A 21,313-nucleotide genomic window follows, 5' to 3' on the forward strand; every position below is an offset into this window, starting at 1 on the left:
TTTTAGAGATTAATGTACACTGCAATTTCAAGATTTAATTCACTAGTGATAATAGATAGGATATTACTTTTCATTTGCATAGAATGAGCATTTTCCATTCCATGTAAATATATAAAAACCGAATATGTTTAGAATATATACGATATAATCAGTATATAATATATGTAATGTATATAAAAATTGAATAATATTCATTGTTTATGTAAAAGGAAGAAAAGTTATTCACTAACTTTTACATGTGTAAATGAAAAATTATTACCTTCTCGAATAATGAATGTATTAAAAACTCAAAGTATTTAAAAATCGTCTGCTTATTGTACGTATCTCAGAATTGTACGATTAATGAATATTTCAGCGGATATTAATTAAGAGGATATTAATTGTAAAAGAGAAAATTATGAGCGTAACACTGACGGAGAGGCCAATTAACGAGCGTTCTGCATCTACATGTGACGTACGTTATGTCTCGAAATAACGTTGCATGAATTATGCGACCATTAATCCATTAGCTGCTGAGTTGCATTGTGATGAACATCTCTAAATTCGACAATATAAACTTTATACACTCATTGTGTCAAACTCTGCTTGTCAAATTTAGCGTGGGAGAACAGTAAAATAATGAAACCTTTTATTACGTACAAAGTGTTTCGAAAAGCGGACTTCTAGTTTTCTTATACACCTATAATGTACGTGAATAGCAATTTCAATTTTTATTTCTTCGTTAAAGCATCACAACTAAACGATATAAAATTTTTTCAAATTATACACATTATGATTTTATAGCTTCCTCATTTTGAGATTATTTTTTGTAAATTTCACAAGTTTTACAAAAAGCAATTTTTTGATTCAAAACAATTGAAGCAATTTTTCAAAAACAAAACAAGCATTAGACACTTTTTGATAAAGATAAATTACATAATCCGATTTCTTTTTCAAAAATTTTATTTTAAAAAATAATGTTAGTATAATTGATATCAAGACGTACACGATATCCACACGAAGCTACGATGTATATACGTGTTACGATTGATTTCTGGATTCCTCGCATATAAAACCCATTCGATACGATATTAAAAATGAAAAAAAAAAACAAAAGATACGACAAATTTATATCGTTGGAAAAATGCCACGCATGAAGATCTGGCCCCAATAAAGCACATTACTATTTCGTGCACCATTATACAAATGTCCACAGCGTGCGTTTTCTTAGAAAACAAATCTTCCATAACAAACGTTCCCTTATGATTATATGACCTATATTAGATTATGAATGTCTTCGTTTAACGGAAATGTCAGTTGAATGTCTAGAAATATACATGACCTTTCCTCCCTATTTTGGCTTTCGCGTGTAACTGTGAGACCAGATATAAATAAGTAAAAAGTCAATTAAACGAGCATACGTCAAGAGAAAGTTCATCGTGCTTTCTCACGTTTTTCACGTCGTGAATATGACAGTAGAAAAAAAAAATGGGAACAAAAGATGAAATCGTTTCCATACAAAGGGAAAGATTGTTTTGCTTCATGAGACAAAAATAAAAATATTATTCTATGATATCAAATTTGTATAATATTACCTTGAACGAGGGAGGAACATGGATCCATCGATGAATACAGAGCCGGAAAGAAGGATGTACCAACTTGTAGCCAACTCGCCGGTGCTGAAAATTATAACGTTCTATTTACTGTCAGCGTACGTACATTCTGTATACATTTGTTTAAAACAAATGAAGAATTATGTAAACGTTGTTCGAGTTGTAAAGAGTGTGTGTTCACGGTATATGATCATTGAAGATAAAAATGAATTAATTTTATTATCGCGAATTAAATTCCTCGTTTAATCATCTTTCTCAGTCAAGAATTCTTCCTCGTAAAAATTCATTTTTTTTTATTTACAAATAAATATAATATATGACAGAATACAAATACAAGCCTGTTAATATATACTTATAATACTGTAATGGATGCATACATGAAAGCTTTTATACAAAATGTCCCAGATCTACTGATAACACTGAAATATCAAAATACGCCAAAGTTATGATAGCCAAGTGTTTTCAAGTATTTAAAATTGATCGACCAAATGGTATCCAAAATTTGTGCGCTTAGACCAACACACGTATCACATATATACATAAACATATACATACATACATATATAAAAACATATATATATTGTATAGTAGTGAAGGTATTAGATATTCTATTCTCGAAATTAATTCTACATGTTAACATATACTTCTATATGCATTCTGCATATCTTATTCCTTTTTTGTTTGAGAGAAAACAAAACCGAGTAGCTCGTTTAAATCGATGGAACAATGGACACTTAATAAAACATACTATTCTTACGAATTACTTGCGATGATTTGAGTGCTATATATCTCTTTCTCGCGAAAAACGCAATCTATAGCGACATCTATAGTTTTGACTTCACAAGTTTCTCTCATGGTACACGAGAATATCGCAATTCGGTAAAAGAATCCCGCGGCATTATCATACTGTCGATAAAGAAGATTTCTGTAAAATTTAAGTTACATCTGAAGGTACAATGCGTATAATATAATCACATCTGCACATTTTGCATTCTGTACATGGTACATATATTACATATACATCAGGATTATAATTTAAGATGCTATAATTTAAGATGTTACATAAAATATTTACATGTTGTTTACGTTAAGTTTACATAAATATTTTTTATGCAAACAATACTAATAATAAAATATGGTAAAATTATCATAAACTGGATAATACAATTCAGTAAGAAATTATTAAGTTTTATGATTGTTAATATATGAGATTTTAATACTAATAAATAAAAATGTATAAGCGAAACAGAAAATTTAGTTCGGTTCCATTACAAACTTTAGTTCCATTGTAACGATTAAGGACAAAGGATATGATCGTTCACATACATAACACGTAAAACATAGTGAGTTTAAATTGTATACATGTAAAGATAAATTATCATATTTTACATTATTGTGTAAAAGAACAACCTGGTATATATAATTGCACAACCATCCGTAAGTTATTTTATGGGTTTTAGGATTGAAATCTCAGATATTTTCTTAAATTCTTCTTTCCACAAATTTCTTGTAAACATTTAAAATTATAATTAATCTCATAATTTTCGATTCAGGAAGCTTGAATATTCGATCACACGTCCATAAAGATTTAAATATGCCAATGCCCATATATTTGATGCATTTAAACCAGCTCTTCCAATAATAAACAATAAAGCGGACTAAATATTCAAGTTTTTATGATATTAAAATTTATACAATTTTTGTTAATAATGAAATTTTTTAATGCATACACATGTTTTCATTTTCTATTATATGCATGCATTTGACATCCCTTATCATTTTGATATCATATATAGCCCTTGTACAATTATAATCAAGAGTACTCAAAGTTGAACTCCTCTAATTAAATTATTAATATATTTCGAAATTAAATTAACACAAACACACGAATAATTTCAATGTTTCAAGATAAAAAGATATTGTCCTACATTCAAATGTACCAATCCTTTTAAACCAAAATATCTTGCTCTAATTTTAAAATAAAACACAAATAGAGGAATGCTGGTAAATAAAGAAATCAATAACTGGCAACTCTCCTAGATTATCCTGGTAAAGTTCCACAATAACGAAACTTTAAATTATACGTAAAATATATCTCTTTCTTCCACAAAAGTATTCCAATATTTGAGAAATTCTTGTAATTCTTCAAATTACGTTTCCCATTTCGTTGAAACGTATCTTTTTAAAACTATCTTTTTAACACAATATTCTTTGTTTCTTCAAAGTTGATCATTAATGTGAAAGCGATATATTTAATATGTAACGAGTTTAAAAAATATCTTATTAATTATATATAAATATTTTTTTGTTTGCTCGCGAAAATTGACGGAAAATGATTGATGCAAAACTGCATCACATTTTACGCGCTAAATAATAATCTCGTGTTTTCTGGGCCGCACTCAGGATGTAACTAATAAAGTACTTACTAATAAAGGACATGGTTCGCATGGTGTCTCTCGTAACGTACGATTTTGCAGAGCCCGCGAAGAACGGAGTCTCTACATGGACGTAAGGCCTCCAGACCCAGTAACCCATAATATATGATTTGCAAGTCCTGAAACAGAGCGGGGAATCCAAATAATACAAATGACGCTCGAATTTGAGGAGGTCCAGCTGATTGTCAGTCAGCGAGAATGAAATCTATACGATATTGTTGCTCATTGTTTCCTAATCGGTATTATCACACGCGTCTTCCGCGACGATCGCGGTAACTTTAACAGAAAATTGCAGTGAGCTAAAGTGATCGTCACGAATCCAATTTGCTTCGTTACCTCACTGTACTGATCTACTTATTTATTGGTAATGTAGGGCAAAGGAAATCGGTGGATCAGCCGGTCGATCAGTAATGGCAATAAATCGGTGTATAAAGGTGATCTATAAATTTCCGCGAATAAATAAACAAATGTATACCGTGCATTTATGTAGCATGCGCTATTTTCATCCGTTTCATGTTTTGCAGAAGCTCCTTCCCGCATATATCTCTCTCTAACTTCCTCATCTAATGTGTTTGTATGTCTAATATATAATTTTTAATTAACACTTTACCTGCTAAATCGATAAACAGCTTAATAAATCTAATATGTTACTATTTTACTATTTTATTATTTGTTTTATGTTTTATACATTTAATAAAATTATTCTTATATTCAGATAAATAGAACCGTCACTCACAAATGAATGATGGGACTCTTGTGAATTTTATGCATCATCCAAATACAAGTGACATGGCAAAGTGCGTAAAAAATATCACATCCATCATTTATTATATTTATATCCAAATTAAGCAGATGATTTAACACGCTATTCACAGTATTAGTTTAGATAAACTCTGTTATAGTTCAATAATATACAAATAATATTTAAAAGCCAAATAATAATCCAAAGCAGATTTTTCTCCAAATTTTCGTTACACGTTTTAACATTTTCAAATTAAAAATTACAAGTACTAGACGGGAAAGTTAGTCTAAACTCGCGTTATGTATCTTGTATACACGTATTGATTGAGTCGCAACAACATTCGTGTTGACGCGTTACAACTTTGATCCGTATACTGAATTATCGCAAATCTAATTACCCTCGAGTCACCTCCGTTAGATACGCGAGTGGGGTCGTCGCACAATTTCACGCTGGATCGCTGATCGAACTTGCCTACCCATCCATCCAACCATCCATCCATCCATCCATCCACCCATCCATCTATCCATCCCAGCGGGACCCGTTTTCAGCTCTCCGAGCCAACTCTCGCCGGCGCCGTTTCGTCTAGATTGTTTGCGGATGCCGACCGCAATCAACGTTATACCATGCGAAAACGTACGACGCATCTAACCGATCTAAACTAAACCACCATGATGCCGAGGACTCAAAACGTGCGGGGATACCAATTTCGTTCGACTAATTCCGAAAATGTCCCTCACCGTGATAATTACATTTTCCCTCGTGCGATTACGAACGAATTATGCGGCCTATGTTCGAAACGCGTACGACGTACATTCCGTATATGTATAGCGGCAGCAAAAGCGATTTCCCGCGGTACGTCTCATTTTTCATTTTTACATTCTTCCTGCAACACACTACAATTCTCGCTACTAGCTTCGCAGAAGCGTCCGTCCAAAAATATTATACTACACATGCCGTGAATATCCTTATTTTATGCAAACAATTTTTATTTTGGGAAAAATATAAATATAATCGACGCAATCGCTTTTAAATTAATACCGAGACGAAGAGAAATCATGTCAAGATAAGTTATTAATTCTTCAAATTTTATTGTATTATATAATAAATGCACGTTTTACATTAAAAAAAGGAACTTCCTGATTTTGGTATATAAATTTTAGTAATTCACGTAATTAACGTTTTAAGCTTCAACTTGAGGTCTACCAGAATCTCAACCAGAATCGTCGGGTATCACAACGCGAGAGAACTTGGGAGGATTTATAAAACTGGAATTAAGCGTCGCCAGATGTGGCGCATCGTAGCGCAACAAACTCTCGAGGGAGACCAAACGAGATTATAAATATGCGAACGTGTACGTCTAAGTACCTCGAAGACGCTGCGCTGGGTCTGAAAACATTTCGCACGCAAAAGGGAGCGAAAGGGGACTCTCGCTCGACTTTACCAGCGCCGCGCGTTCTCGGATTCTTTTCTTCCTTTTTCGCACGAAAAGTGGAGCGAACACCGGACGACCTTCACGAATGGATCGTACGATGCGCGGTTCGTGTCCTGTAAGATTTTTTTAAAGGAAATCCACTCGCGGACATAAATCTAAATTATTGCTGTCCATCATGGACAATTAAGTTTCGATTGTTACGAAGTTGTGCTATCATTATACAATCAGAAATCGTTAATCAGTAATCTGACATTTTTATGCTATGCAGTAGAAGATCTAGAGAAAAGGAGATCGCATAAACTAACACGCACTACATCTTATCTATATATGTGTGTACTGCTGCTTTTTCTTTACATGAGGTATTTCCGAGACTACAAATTATCATCAAGTTCTCTTTACGAGTATACAGAGATAAAGCGTGTTATTTGAATAACAATTGTTTTATCATGTCACTGACATAAAGCGAGGTTGGATATACAGAGCTCTTCATTTTATTGAATTATTTTAATAAATACAAAACTTGTTTAAACGTGCCGATACATTAAACAAACGTTTTATTGTAAAATACGATATTCTTTCAGCCTTTTTCTTTCCTTCATGAGATTCTTTCCAAGAAGCTTTCAGTTCAGCGGTTAAATGTTTGTTGTTTTTAGAAGAATCTGAAGATTCAGCTTCACAATAACGTTTTTTGCGATAAATGCGAGAAAGTTACGTATATATATTAGGTGCGCAACTAAGTTCTCGCTGTTATTTTGATGAAAATGCATCAAAATAACAGCGAGAACTTAGTTGCGCACCTAATATATATATATATATATGCCAAATACTTTGTCGGTAGAGAACGACACTAGCAAAGAATCTTCTCGGTTCATCAACGATGGCGTAACATGTTGTCGAAACTCGCTAAGAAAATGTTCACCGGCGTCGTGCATATCGTGACGATGATTAGTATATAAACAACAAATTATTGATTTCCGCGTTCCGATAAAACGAGTTTTATAAAAGGAAGACTGAAAATTTCTATCCAATATTCCGGATAAACATTCCTCTATATCGGCCGGAAATTTATATACATATAATGTTCTTTTAAAAATATCATTTAAATTAGAAATATATGTATAATTGTTTAGAATCAGAAGTACGCGACTATATATTACTAATCTATAAAAACAATATAAATTTTAATTCCATACGGAGAAACGCTACATGCGGTTAAGAATTTTGTTTGCGTTTGTATCAGAAGATGTTCTCAGAGATCCGACCTCGTAATTAAAGAGAGTGTTCTTTCTCTTTGTATTTTAGTCGCACGCGTATGTTATCTGAGATGTTCACGACCTAGCAGTGCAAAGAATATATTGCTGTTATACTTTCTAAAATCTATTATCGGTCTACACAATCTACGACGTCAAGTTTCTTGGAAATATTCTTCATACATCGTCGATACGTTTCTCCTCCGGATTACTGATTTACAATATAAATGGATATCAATATCATTAAATGTTGAATGTTTTTCATTGGCCATAGGAAATATCGGTCTATCTATTACTTTTGAAAAATAAATGCCGTAAATATGCATGTTATAACTCAAATGTCATAAATAATAAATCTTTTTTGTCCTGAACGATTAAAAATTTCATGTATATAACGTGAAATCCAATCGAATATTAGAACCATACCGTACTAGATATCGTTATTAGATATTATTATATTTCGATATGTTAACGATATATTAATCTTTGATTAATTAATAGAAAAATTGAAAAATCAAGTAAAAGAGAAAGAATTGAAGATTCAATATACTTTGTTCCGTGACTCGATTAAGTAATTCAAGAGACAAATACTTGATTAATTAAAACTCGGAGGAATGAAGTAGAACTTGAACCGCGGAATACTTTTTAAACAAGCACGTTTCGTACATTTTTCACAAACTTTTAATCAACATTCACAGTACGAATGTAGCAAAAAGAGATCTGTTAATTACTTGGAAACTGATATTTCATTATATTCATTCATTTACAAAAAATGGAAGCGATTTCGTATTTTCACGAGTAAAAATATAAAATCTACATCACTCTAACATCAACTACATATATTTATGATAAGTCATTAATGAAGCATGACAATTAAAATACGTCCGTCTCATTTCATATTGTTAAAAAGTTTCTCTCGAGATCTCATTGACATTTTATCGTATTCTTTTTCAGTAAAAATGAAATAATTATCAGTCTATGGAAGATCTACACAAAGAACGATGTCTCGATTACATAAAAGTAACAGAAAGTTGATAGTTTCGAAAGTTCAGATAGCACTGCCTCAAGATACAGACGATGCCCTTTAACCTTTACGCTGGCGCTGCTGTGTATGTACGTGTTTACAGATCTGGATAAATGTGTGTGTGTATGTGTGTATAGTCATGCGATCATACAATTTGCACAGTCATAATTGTACACTGTGTCCATTATACAAATATTAAATGAATAGACTGTGTGCTCATAAAATTGCTCGCAAAATTAATGGGGGTATCTCCATTTAATTGAATATTTTCAAAGAAACCCCCAAGTATTATTTACCCACCTGAAGGGTCCGTCTTTCTGGATCACGGCAGAGAGCCCGAACAAAATGTGGATCCAAGTAGTCCGTCATAATAGCCCGTAAGACTATACCACGGTCCTTTTCTTAACAGCTCTCGCGTAGTTCCGTGTCTTGCTTAAATACTCGTTCCTGAACATCGCCACCACCCCCGATCGAAGGAGCGATCTTCGATTTTCAATGACGTACGCACGACACCGTGTCAACTGTTTGTAAGACGAGCCGTTCTATCATCTTATCAGCCTTCATGCGTTGCATCCTTCTTTCGTGAAGATAGTTTCGATCTTTCCGGATATTACCAACTGTATATGCATCACGCGCGATACGTAAACTTCAGAGTAACGGAGAACATACGATATCTCCGTACAACAATATCTTGGCAATTCTTCAGCATTTCTATAACAGCTACAATGCGTCCTTCTCGATTTCGTCGTCGATACGAGATTCTGTAACAGAAGACAGATAGAAAATGTAAGTAAGAAAAATAAGTCACAATTTGGCATGTCATTTTAACTATTTTATTTTACGCTGAACAATCAATTTTCTGTTCTTCTTCTTTTATTCAATTTTCTTTTTTTTTTTTTTTGCAAATTTCAAATATATCGTAGATACTTTCTTAAGGAAATGATTCACGAGCTTTTTTTCTTTTTCGTACAGATTTGAATTTCTCGATGACGATATAAAATGCACCGTTATGAATCACGAAACACGCAAGTAGAATTATAAACGCGATCGGAAGTCGCTCGTTAAGGTGCACCTGCAGATGTAACACGTATCGACCAAACTGGAAACGTCAACATGTTGACCTTTAACTCCTTCAGAGCTAAGAAGATCAGTGGAAATTACGTCTGCTTGCGCAGCACTTGGAGCATCGTTGACATGAATTAATAATCTTAGCTCATTATCAGTAAATCGTGGTAAGCACACACACATATATGTAAACTTACACATTACATTAAAGATAGGATTGAAAATAATAAACTAATAAATAATAATAAACTATATAGATCATTTCGATATCAGATCAAACCATGTGTAATCAATTTATGAATTTGAATATATAGAAATATATGTTTTGCATTACGTAAAACTACTTACTATTATAATACATGTTATAATAAAATAACGTAAATAAAAGATCTAAACATAATTACAGTGTTGATAAAAAAAATTTATATATGATAAAAAATACAATAAATGAACAAAATTAATAAATGATTATTCACACAACACAATAAATGAATAAAAGAGTGTACGTATTATATGAGGATTGCCCGTCGAAGAGGAAAGAGATTAGATTCAATCGAAAATAATTTTATGTAAAACACAAAGAATAAGGAGAATTACGCGATGTTCAATTTCTGGAGTCTTCTTTCGACCTTGGAAATAACGTCACGCGAGACACGTACCTTAACTACCTTGAAAGCGGTAAGTCGAGGTCATGCAAGTATATCTCGGCGCTACGTTCAACATCCATGAACCCAACAACGCATTTTAGAGGTTCTTGATCCTTAAGGAACGGGACTGGGTCTCGCTTCGATTGGATCGTAGCACTTAAGAATTTATTTCATTATCACGACAACGATTTAATTTAAAGTGTTTACGTAACCGGTATGTAACATCATTCGCAATTCTCACACACATAATAATCGTATTAATGTGAAATTATGCCTTATAAATATGTGAAACAACCTCTAGCTTTTTATATAAATAGATTTGCGCTGACTTGTCCACTGGTATGGCAGAAGATAATTTCAAATGTGCAAACTAGCGACATTTTTTTTAAATAATCAAGGAAAAGTGGAACATTTCGTTTCTTGATTGAAAGGAGACAAAAATAACTTGTCGGACACGGACAAGACAGATCGATCGCGACCTCGAATGTATCCAATCGTATATATCAGTCAGGTGTTTCGTGTATTTCCTCTATTCACCTACAATCTCAACTAAAAAAGGAACTTTATAAACTCGTGCTGTCGAAATGATTCTACCGATACTCATATATAATTCCTCTGTTCATCAATCGATTCTGCTATTCGAGAATATTCTCTTCGCATTAACCTATTATCCATCAGAACAGTTCAAGGTTTCGAGATATTTTATTTTATACCAAGATAAAAACAGAGAAATGTATAAAGAGTTATTAAGATTTACGCTGTATCCTGTTTGTTTTGGAGATGGCAAACAAGTGATTGAATATAATTTTTCGTTTTAACACAATATAGCTTCATCAGATACATTACAATCACTTCTAAAGAAAATCTCCGAATCACCTTATGCATTCAACAGAATTTCCTTCCTCTGAACGAATTATCATTTGAATTACACGTATGCCGAAACTTGTTTACGAGCTTCCGCGTTGCATGAACTTTCACGCGCGATCGTTCAAGAGTGAGAAAGCAATCTATTAGGAATAAAAGTCATACGCGAACGAAGGAACATCTCGAAAGGGCTGGCAAGACGGGATAGAGTACGAAGAAGATCGGAACTTCGTCGGCCTTGCGAATCGTTTCTGTTTAGCTTCGTACTACTTGTTTTTTCCTCTTCATCGTCGTCGTCGTCGTATTCTTCTTCTTCTTCTTCTCTTCTTCTTCTTCTTTTCCCGCCCGAGGCCCGACGGGGCCTCTTTCTTTCTCCCCTTCATGAAAGAAACTCGCTGAGTCCGCGTCTCGTTCACAACTCGCCTATGCACCACGAAGCGAAACAAAACACGTCGTTAAACAAAAGCATGGCACGCGGGAGGTGCAGGCGTATATATCAATTTACTAATCGCGCTCGATCATCGACCATCGAGTCAACTCATAACGATCCGTAATTGAGGATAGGGGATGGGCGGATTGATGCCGGCTTCAACAACGGTGGATCCGTAATGAGTTATTGTCAATGCGCGTTACTCTCGTGAACGTGATTTCGCATGTAGGTCGATTGTCGTTGAGTCGAAACGTCATGAACAACTGTTATCAACGACGTGTAAAAATCTACGAGCTGATAGTATCGTAACGTGGGCGTGGCGCGGATGGAGATCCAGATGCCGTGATGCAATATTATGGAGCGACGTGTCCGATCTGTCGGTATGAACAGGTATGATGATTCACTATTCGTTACAAGTTGATTTCATTACGTAGAAACGACTGAACCGCAATGATATATATATATTAAATAACGTATAGAATTAGCGGAAAAATACTGCGTGTTAAATCAACTATACGATGCAGTTACGACGCTATGAAATTATAAACCTTGGTTTTTTTTTTCTTTTTTCATAATATCTATGATACGATTGCTCGATCTTTATCGGAGTCTAATCAATTTACAGAAGATAATTTCAATCGATGAGAAAAGGATAATCCAAGCTGTTATTAAAGATTGCGTCACGGCCTGTTTACAGCGCCGTGCTTTCCTAGACAACACGTTGGTCCAACCAAGAGTCAAATCTGTCTTCGGCCGCGTAAACGGCCATATGTAAACGGCTCATCGATAAAAATATCCTCGGTATATGGGGCAGTTCGTAAAGCTGCCTTCCTATATAAAATGAGACCTACAGAGACCACAAATACTCCGCTTTTAATTCTAATATCTGATGCTCAGCTTACACAATTACATTTGTATTACGATCGGATTACATTGCCGTACGTCACAATATATTATATTAACAGTATTTAATCTTTATTTCACTAGACAAAGTGACAGTGAACAGAACGTAGGATTTTAAAATTATCCATAACATTAAATGTTACGTGAAAGTATATATATATATATTTGAATATATAGAAATAGCAAGTAATATAGAAATAAATTAATTCTCTTTTATAAAAATATTTTAAAAATTATACAAATATTCTTCATACAATAATGTAATAATATTTCTCCTCTCTCTTTAAATCATCCGTATTACATTTTTTTAAAGATTTAATTAGGACTTGTAACGTATAAAAAAATTATTTAATTTTTTTTCAATATTAAATGTATCAAGTGTTAGCTTCATATTATTGTATGAAAATAAAACCGGGGATACGAAAATCTCGACGAAAATATAACAGTTAATACCACGCGCTATTAGTTAAAAGTTCGAATTGGTAAATCAACTGTATAATTATCGGGTTAATAATTTCTCTGTCTGATAAGTCTTTCTTCTTTCCTCATCGCACGTTTAGCATAGATAAGAACAATACTGTCTTATTTGTTTAGCGTAAGACTTGTATCGCCGCCAAGCGAAAATCGTAACAACAGTATCGCGTGTTAAGCGTACGGTGAAAATATCGGTGGCTGCAAACTCCAAGATTGCTCGAAAAGTTACACGCCACGGTAAGATATTCGAGGTAATCCGAACCGCTGATCGTTGAGACAACCGTGCGGATTCACGGATCCGTACGTAAGCGTAAACGTGCCGTGACCATCGTGAAACGAAATGCTTGCAGGTGGATGGATCCGTTGGTTAAAAAGTACACACACACACATGTATGCCCGTCAAGCGAGTAAATCGAGAAATTATTCGAAAGAAAGTTGCAAGCATTTTTCCAAGCTGCCTACGGAGAAAAAAAAAGTTCATCAATATCTACGAGAATTAGATTCAAGCGCGAAACTTCATCACGCGCTCGCGCGCATCGATCTCACAGATCGGTGACAGCAGCGAGAGATCTATATTTCAATCGAATTACAAAACATGCGCGATTAGAATTGGGATAAACAGCGTTTGTCGCCCGTTTGTCACTCGCGCTCGGATATTCGGCGAACGAGCCAGATACGCTGACGGCGATGTTTCGGACAGTGTACAATATCACAAAGGGCCGTCTGTTAAAAGCGCGACACGCTGCTACAGAACGCCCTTCATCTCTTCGGCTTGTCCAACGTATGTTTCTCTCTTTGACAGCTTCATGCAACACGGCGCAAAAGAACATAAACGTCCGAATAATATGGTGGATCAATGGTGATGTATTTGATGTCTCTATTCTTTCGTGTCGTGAAACAATCGATTACAATTTATGTGCTGCTTCTCGCGTGACCTCCTTTTAGCTTTTTCTATAATTCGTACTAGGTGTCATCGATCGCACGTGTTCATTCATTTACTGCTACTCGCAAAAAGACGCATAGTAGTTCAAAAATTATCAATCTTATCAAGTCCTTCTAAGAAAATTTCACTATTCGTCAGCTGATTTCTCGAAAGACGCTTGGTAGTGCAGTATCAGATGTCTGCTATTGATCGTTGCCTTTTTCGCATACATATATTTTCCACTGCAGTCTCCTGCTAGAATAACTACATACATTCGATGTGTATCGTACATATACATATATAGTATATATAGTATATATATATATATATATATGTATATATATATATATTCAAAAACAATATTTATAACATATTTATTACGCAATAAGTAGATAACATAAATTTAGATTAAAAAATTTTAACACGACACATTACATTAACCTTAATCGATATTCGCTGCGAAATTTTCTTAATTGGTATTCGTAGGTCCAATGTACTTAAAAGTTTAAATTAATGCGTATTCTTGCTTAAAGTTAACGTAATCAAATGGTTTTATTTCATTCAAGTTTAAAAATTATGTAAGGTTGTGAAAAGCATTTGTTTTAAATACGTATTTGAAAAAAAAACATTTAAATTCACTGGGTCTGCGAATATAAATTAGGATTAAGCTTTTTTATGCAAAGATACTATTTGAGCTGCTTACTTTAATAATGATTTTAATCAAAGAAATTAATAAAAGAGGAAAATCGCGAATATAAATGAAAAATGTAATAATTCGCAATCATTAGAATTTATTATTATTATTATTAACGTAATATTTGTGGCATACTCTACAAATAACTAAAAAACTACAAATATCTAAAACTCTTTTCATATAAAATTTTGTGTGACGCGCTTGAATAATGTTTAAAATTCCTCTACTTCCATAACAAATAGACAGATGTCAAAATTTTCATAAATACGACATACAGCACATTCAACTTTTTTTAGTTGTATTTTAATGAGGTTATCAAACATCTTCGGTAAATCAGTACCGAACGATCGGCCTCTCTGAAGATCCTTGGCCTACTCTCGCGCGTTCGTACTGTCGTCAACATTATTACATCCGTGCTACCGTTACCATTATTAACGTTGCTAACATACCCTACGACACGATTAGAAACGCGACGTGCAACCTACGCCACCATAATATGCGTACATCCTCATTAAACGACCGGATCGTTCCCCGCTCGCTTATCTACGCACTCTTTTTTATATGACATTCTATTAATTCGCCTTTGTCTACCCTCGCGCTCGTCGCGCGTTGAAGCAACAAAACATCTAGTTCGTGTATACTTGTATGAATGCGACTCTCTTTAATAAAAACGAATTTAATATTAAACGCGTTTTAATATTAAGTTTGGACTTGAAAAACAAAATTAAAAATGAAAGAGAGAGAGGGGAGGGGGGGGAGGATAAAATTATTAAAATATTAAATTATTAAATATTAAACCAATAATATAAAATTTAATTATTCGATTTATCTAGTTGGCATGAAATAATATCTATTAGGTATGTATATGATATCATAGATTTCCATTCATACAAGTTATAAAAAGGTATAATTAATGTATAATATCTCTTCCGACTTTGCAGAATAATTTGTGTGATGCAAGTAAAATAATAATAACTATATCTCCATTTCTTTTTTAAAATAATCTTATCAAACAAAAAATTCAAATATAAATATCACTTATATTTTTAAAAAAATTCATATTTTACTCAACAAAATATCAGAGTATGTTAGATTCCTAAAAGACACTAATTTTTTAGTTTCGCTAATTTAATTTGTCAGTAAGTTTTGTATTTGCAAAATGTTGCCACATTACGGAATAACAAATTGAGCCAGTTCTAGATTCGTGCTAGTTACATATTGTATATAGAAGTGGTGAATTACACAGCAGAATATATACCTTTCGCGCTATGTGGATAGTTTTAAATGGCATACATCGTTGGAAAACTCAGTAAACGAGAAATGGTTGGGAAAATTTCCAACAATCGCCATAGTCCACCGCCACGTTGTGAACCAAACAATTCTGAACGCCGCAATAATCCCTAGAAATACAATAGACAATACGGCGTACCGTAGATCTTATTTGAAATGGTTTAATAATAGTCGATATAATATTTTATATCAATAATCTTCACATAAAAAAACTCAATGTGTATATCATGTGACTTAATTATCATAAAACAATAAAAATTAAAATATGTAACATTATATAAATATTATGTATAGATATTAAATTAATATACGATTTTAAGTTGGAAGATAAGAATAATTAATTTAAGAAAAATGCTACGAGACTATTTGCATCTGCATCGAGAGAAATGTTTCGTACCAATAACAAAAATTTTGTTACTGACAAAAACTATTTGTTGATATATAATATGATCAATCAAACTGTTGATTATCACGACAATATTAATTTGTTGAATTTACTAAATGAACTGATAATTTAATGATACAAAACTATTTTGTATGATGTTCATAGATCTTTTGTAGTTAGAAATAGAACATTTTGTTACTGGAAGAAAATGAATAATATATATCTCTCACTTTCTACAGAGTGAAATTATAATATTAATATTTGGTGTTTTTGAATTTCCTTAGCTTAGCAAAAATATATATAGATTTAGAGCAATTGAGATTACTAATAGCTTTAAAAAATAGTTACCATGATTGATCATGGTGTGGCGAGAATCGAAAAGTCCACGAGATTAATCTCTAATCGTCTCGGCTTTATAGAGATAGACGTTGAATTTTTCTTACGAGAAGAAACGCTATCTCCGCAAAACACTCCTTGCTCTATAGTGGATTATTTTGTTGAAATTACTAAAAGAATACTTGTTTTTGCAACCAAATTTTTTGCAACATTATTATTTACAAAACATAAGTAACCAAATAAATTTGTATTGTTAAATAAAAAAATTTTATTCATCTAACAAAAAATATTGTATTTTAACAAAATAATCCAATGATAATCGATCATTTATGAATAATTCTCTTTTTTTGTTACCATTACTATACCTTTTTTCTCAGTGTGTGGTTCCATTAAATTTTTTTAATTTAAAAGAAAAATAAACTATTTAAAACTCATTTTTTCTATGTTATTACCGCATTACCTAACTGACCTATAAATCCATACGGCACAGAATTTCCAGCAATATCGCTACAAAATTTCTGCAATATTGTTGCAACACGTAATGTTGCTGAACTTTTGTGCAATTTTGTGCTGTAAGGGAACACATTGAAAACTGGCATACAGTTCAATTCAATTTGTTTACTCCATGTCCGTGAATAGTAACAATGTTTGAAAATATGAGTAGCGTTCGCGGCGTGGAAGTTCAAAGCGCACGCGCATTCTTTCCGAGAATGAAAACGGTAGAGTGCCTGTCGTGTCAGCAGTCGCTAGCACGTAGGGTCGTAAGGGTACCGACCCTTCGTTCATCCTCCTTCACCCTAATTTCGCACGCACTTGGCGCCTCCTCCACCTGGAAAGTACCTCCGTCGGCTACTTTGCTCGCGAGGAGAGCAACTCTTCAAACTCGTCGCCGATACCAGAATTACTTACTGGCAGAAAAGTCGACGGGAAATTAGAATACTTCTCTCGTAAAATAATATTTCTCTTTTGATTCGCCATCGTGGAACAATTGCAATCATATCCAATAATCAATCATTTTTTCTATTCTCTAAATCTGAATCAGTGGATAGTCACTAATTACTCAGTGGCATACTTGGCACTGATAATCAGTGAAGTTCAATTAAAAAAGGAAGAATGTTTGAGCATTATATAACTAAAATATCTGCACGTTAATTTCAATTTTTCGATATCACATTCATTGAGTTTAAGCACTAAAACAAGGTTAGATCGCGCAATAAAGATTAGTTAAGTTAGAGATCTTACATTTAATTTACTGATTACAGTGGCATACTTGGCTATCAGTGATTCAGATTTATCCACTGATTCATATTTAGAGAGTAATCTTCTGGCACAAACCTTACGAAATACCGTGCGATATTAATCAGAGATCACATTCGTAAGATAGTATCACTCATATGAGTTTAAATTATAACGTTTCCCTCGTTTACATTACAATAGAATGAGAAAAGAGTTAGGAATGAAAAAAATTATTCAATCTAAAATTCAAAGCTCTCCTAGGTGAATGTAATTCTTTTAATAACAATCAATTATATCTATTTCAACACGTATGCTCGTAAAAGCGCGATCGAAAGGAGTGAAAATAATCCCTCGTATCAGAGCGAAGCGGCAGAGTGAACGGTCGAATGGAGCGGATGTTTGCTCGTGGATCGACGATGAAAAGATCGAAGAAGGAAGCGCGGAGGCTCCTGATGCGCTCATCGCGATGGCATCGAACCGGCTGTAATAACCGCTTCTTAGGAGAGAAGCTCTCTTCCATTCGCCCGCCGCGCCGCGGTCGTTCAAACCGCTACGCACTCTGACTGCGGATGCGTGCCAGCATAGGCATAGGAACGAATGAAAAAGGATGAAAACCGAGTGGAAAAGTAGAGCCCCGAAGCTAGAAAACGTCCGATAGTGCTGCTCCTGCGTGCGTATCCGCGATTCCGCGGTGCGTGGGATAGTTCTCATCGCATTATTATCGCTGCCCGTGACGACGAGCGTCAGCATACGCACGCACGCACGCACGCACGCATTCCGCACACGTATCCGATAAATGCTCGCATAATACGCTCATATAGGGCGTTTCCGAGACAGCGGCAAAATTGCCATCGAATAATATGTTTCCAAGTTTTTAATTATTGAAAAAATATATTTGAAAAATTCCAAGAGAGATTCATTCAAAACATTACAACTGGATTTAAAGTAGTTTGTACTTTTAGATAAATAAAAAATGCAGACATTTCATTTACGTCTTTAATATTTAATTTCCGTTTTCGATGACTTACAATTTAAACTTTAATTAAATTTAAATTAAATTAAATTTATGTTACCACAAGAAAAAAATATCGCTAAGAAAATCTATTTCATTGAAATGAGCAAAGAAAATTGTTTGAAAATTAGGTCTCGTTATTTCAAAAGAGCTACTAGGTTAATTCGTTCTTGCGAAATTGTGAAATCGATCTTACAATAATAACTTTTGAAGATCCAATCTCTCAGTAAATATAGAATAAAGGCTCTGAAATGAATGGAGATGCAGTAAGAATGTAATTCTTACTGCAATTCCTTGTGTAGCAAATAATCTTAAAATTAATTGTAAAAGATCAAAATAATAATACTAAATTATATATTCCATTTTATTAAGATTTGATTTAAGTTTATTATTAGGAATAGAAAAAGTATATTAGAGATATATCGCAAATTGTATCTCATCATATTGAGATATAATATATATATATATATATATATATATATGTATTGTATATATAGTAGATTTATCATTTTGCGTAAGCAAATTGAAAATTAGGCTCCAAGAGACAGAAAACGAAAGAAAAAATAACATATAAAAATAACAATAGGCCGAATTGGAAGCAAACAGACTCTACGAAAGGAAATGGCTAACTATAAAAATAGGATACCCTTTATGCACTCACGCACCAGTCAGCACCAAGTGCCGAGGTAAAAAGTCGTTTCCGTTTGTCCATCTGCCGATCTCAGGATAGAAGGGAGAAAAACGTCTTCAAACCAAAGGGGATTGTCGACGCATTTCTTTCTTCCTCCTGACAATGCGCAACCTTGAGAAAATTATAATGTAAGATTGATCTTTCTGAGAGTACACCTCGATGATCCATCGCGTGAAATCGAATATCGAAAGCGGAATAATTTACAGATTTACACAAACGGTGCGAATCGCGTCACGCAATCATAAGCTTGCGGTTTCCGTTGTTATTATGGCAAGTGTTATAGATTCGCAAAAAAGAATGAACATCCTTTTTTTCATCGCTCTTTCCACGTGCAAATATTACATCACACGAAATTTTACGACGTATTTATTTTGTTAGGCTTTAAATGTGACATAACGCATTCAGCTCTTGTTGTTTCACGTTTCATATTTATCCAGCTCCATTCTGTTATCTCTTTGTAAACCTGTCAATGTTAAAATAAATTGCATACAGATGGAAATACAGATATCGGTTTATAAAGTATAATTTTTACCAATGTGACCTTTACAGATATTTTTTGTTACTGTGTAGAGAGCAAACATATAGATAAACATTTCAAGATGATACTATGTATTAGAATTTATTAAATTTGTTCAATCTGTTCTAGAATTATAACCATACTAGTGAATGAAAGAAAAATATTTTTGAAAATACTGTAACTTCGAAAGAAACTTTTTAAGATCGAAATATGTTTTAGTCAATTAATATTTAAATATTCGATAAGTAGGACCTTTGTAATTAAAAAAATTTCTTTTGTAAAGCAAGTCAATTCTTCTGACGAGAAAACTAGACGAATTTACGATTGAGTAATCGATATTACGTCCGGATAATCGACGGGCACGAGTGAAGCTTCGCGCGAATGTCGTGTCATATTTCAAATATGCGTGCATGCGTGTGCGTTACCACGCACGACAACCGCAACCATATGGTATATGGCTTCTGTTCGGAAACAAACGCGTTGTCTCCGGTCTGCCTTGAATCTTGAAACGCGATTATTCCGCCATATACATTCATTAAAAGGTGAGAATATTTTTGACAATATTTTTTCTACGTATTATCGAAAACGTTGTATTTCATTTATCTTAAAATATTACAACTTACTTTCGTGTACGGATTGTTTATATATTGCTTGATTAAAACTTAATATTTTTATAATTCCACATAAAGATCTGTAATATTGTTTCGCAATACGAAATATACAAGATTGAAATGTCTCCAATTAAAAAAAAAGAAACAATTATCTGACTACGATAATTTTAATGCAGCTCCATTATCTACCTCAAATGTCTCTCCCATAAATCTCGCAAAATATAATTTCTATCGCATCGAATGAAATATCAGTGTGGATAAAAAGCGATTAACTGTAGAATAAAGTTGTAATATATCATTTCATGTAAAAAAAAAAAAAGATTTTTCTGAATTCTTTTCTGCATTAATCCGATTCCATATATAATTCCACGTATAATTAACGATCATCGTCTGATGATTATACAAGAGTCCTTGTAATAGCGATTAGCCGCAAGAGGCATTGCACCCCGCACTATCTCGATATCGCTGCCTTTTAGCCTTCGCACCTCGTCTCTTCCGTGAGCGATTAGTCATACTTAATCGTTTCGCAATTTACGTGCACCTTTAGAATTCGCGCATGTGCAGCAATGACACATAGGAAGTTCTACAAAACGCTCATCTGGCTTGTCTCACACTTTCACAGTACCTACACTCACAATATAATTATATATAAATTAATCGTGTAATTTCACAGTTCCAAAATTTGTTTCAATACAAATACAGTTCCAAAATAATTCTTTTCTCAAAAAAAAAAAAAAGACATAAAAAGTGTATCTATAAGA

General features: G+C 33.5%; 1 protein-coding gene and 1 long non-coding RNA gene across 2 annotated transcripts in view; one reads left to right on the forward strand and one right to left on the reverse strand.

Moving 5' to 3' along the window:
* The window catches only part of LOC105143272 (rap guanine nucleotide exchange factor 2), a 136,519-nt gene that overhangs the window by 99,514 nt on the left and 15,692 nt on the right, over nt 1-21,313 (reverse strand). Inside the window, exons 2-4 of the mRNA XM_011051482.2 lie at nt 8,776-9,236; nt 4,019-4,146; nt 1,575-1,658 (exon numbers count right to left, since the gene is read on the reverse strand). Of these exons, the coding sequence (XP_011049784.1) occupies nt 1,575-1,658; nt 4,019-4,146; nt 8,776-8,844 (281 nt within the window). The 5' untranslated portion in view covers nt 8,845-9,236. The remainder of the gene's footprint in view (nt 1-1,574; nt 1,659-4,018; nt 4,147-8,775; nt 9,237-21,313) is intronic.
* On the forward strand, nt 9,141-9,940 carry LOC147910354 (uncharacterized). Its single transcript, XR_015544653.1, has 2 exons — nt 9,141-9,261; nt 9,448-9,940. It is a non-coding gene; the product is annotated as an uncharacterized LOC147910354 (long non-coding RNA).

This window comes from Acromyrmex echinatior, chromosome 3 (genome assembly GCF_024713525.1).
Source record: "Acromyrmex echinatior isolate Ae372 chromosome 3, ASM2471352v2, whole genome shotgun sequence".
In the NCBI taxonomy this organism is placed as follows: Eukaryota; Metazoa; Arthropoda; class Insecta; order Hymenoptera; family Formicidae; genus Acromyrmex; species Acromyrmex echinatior.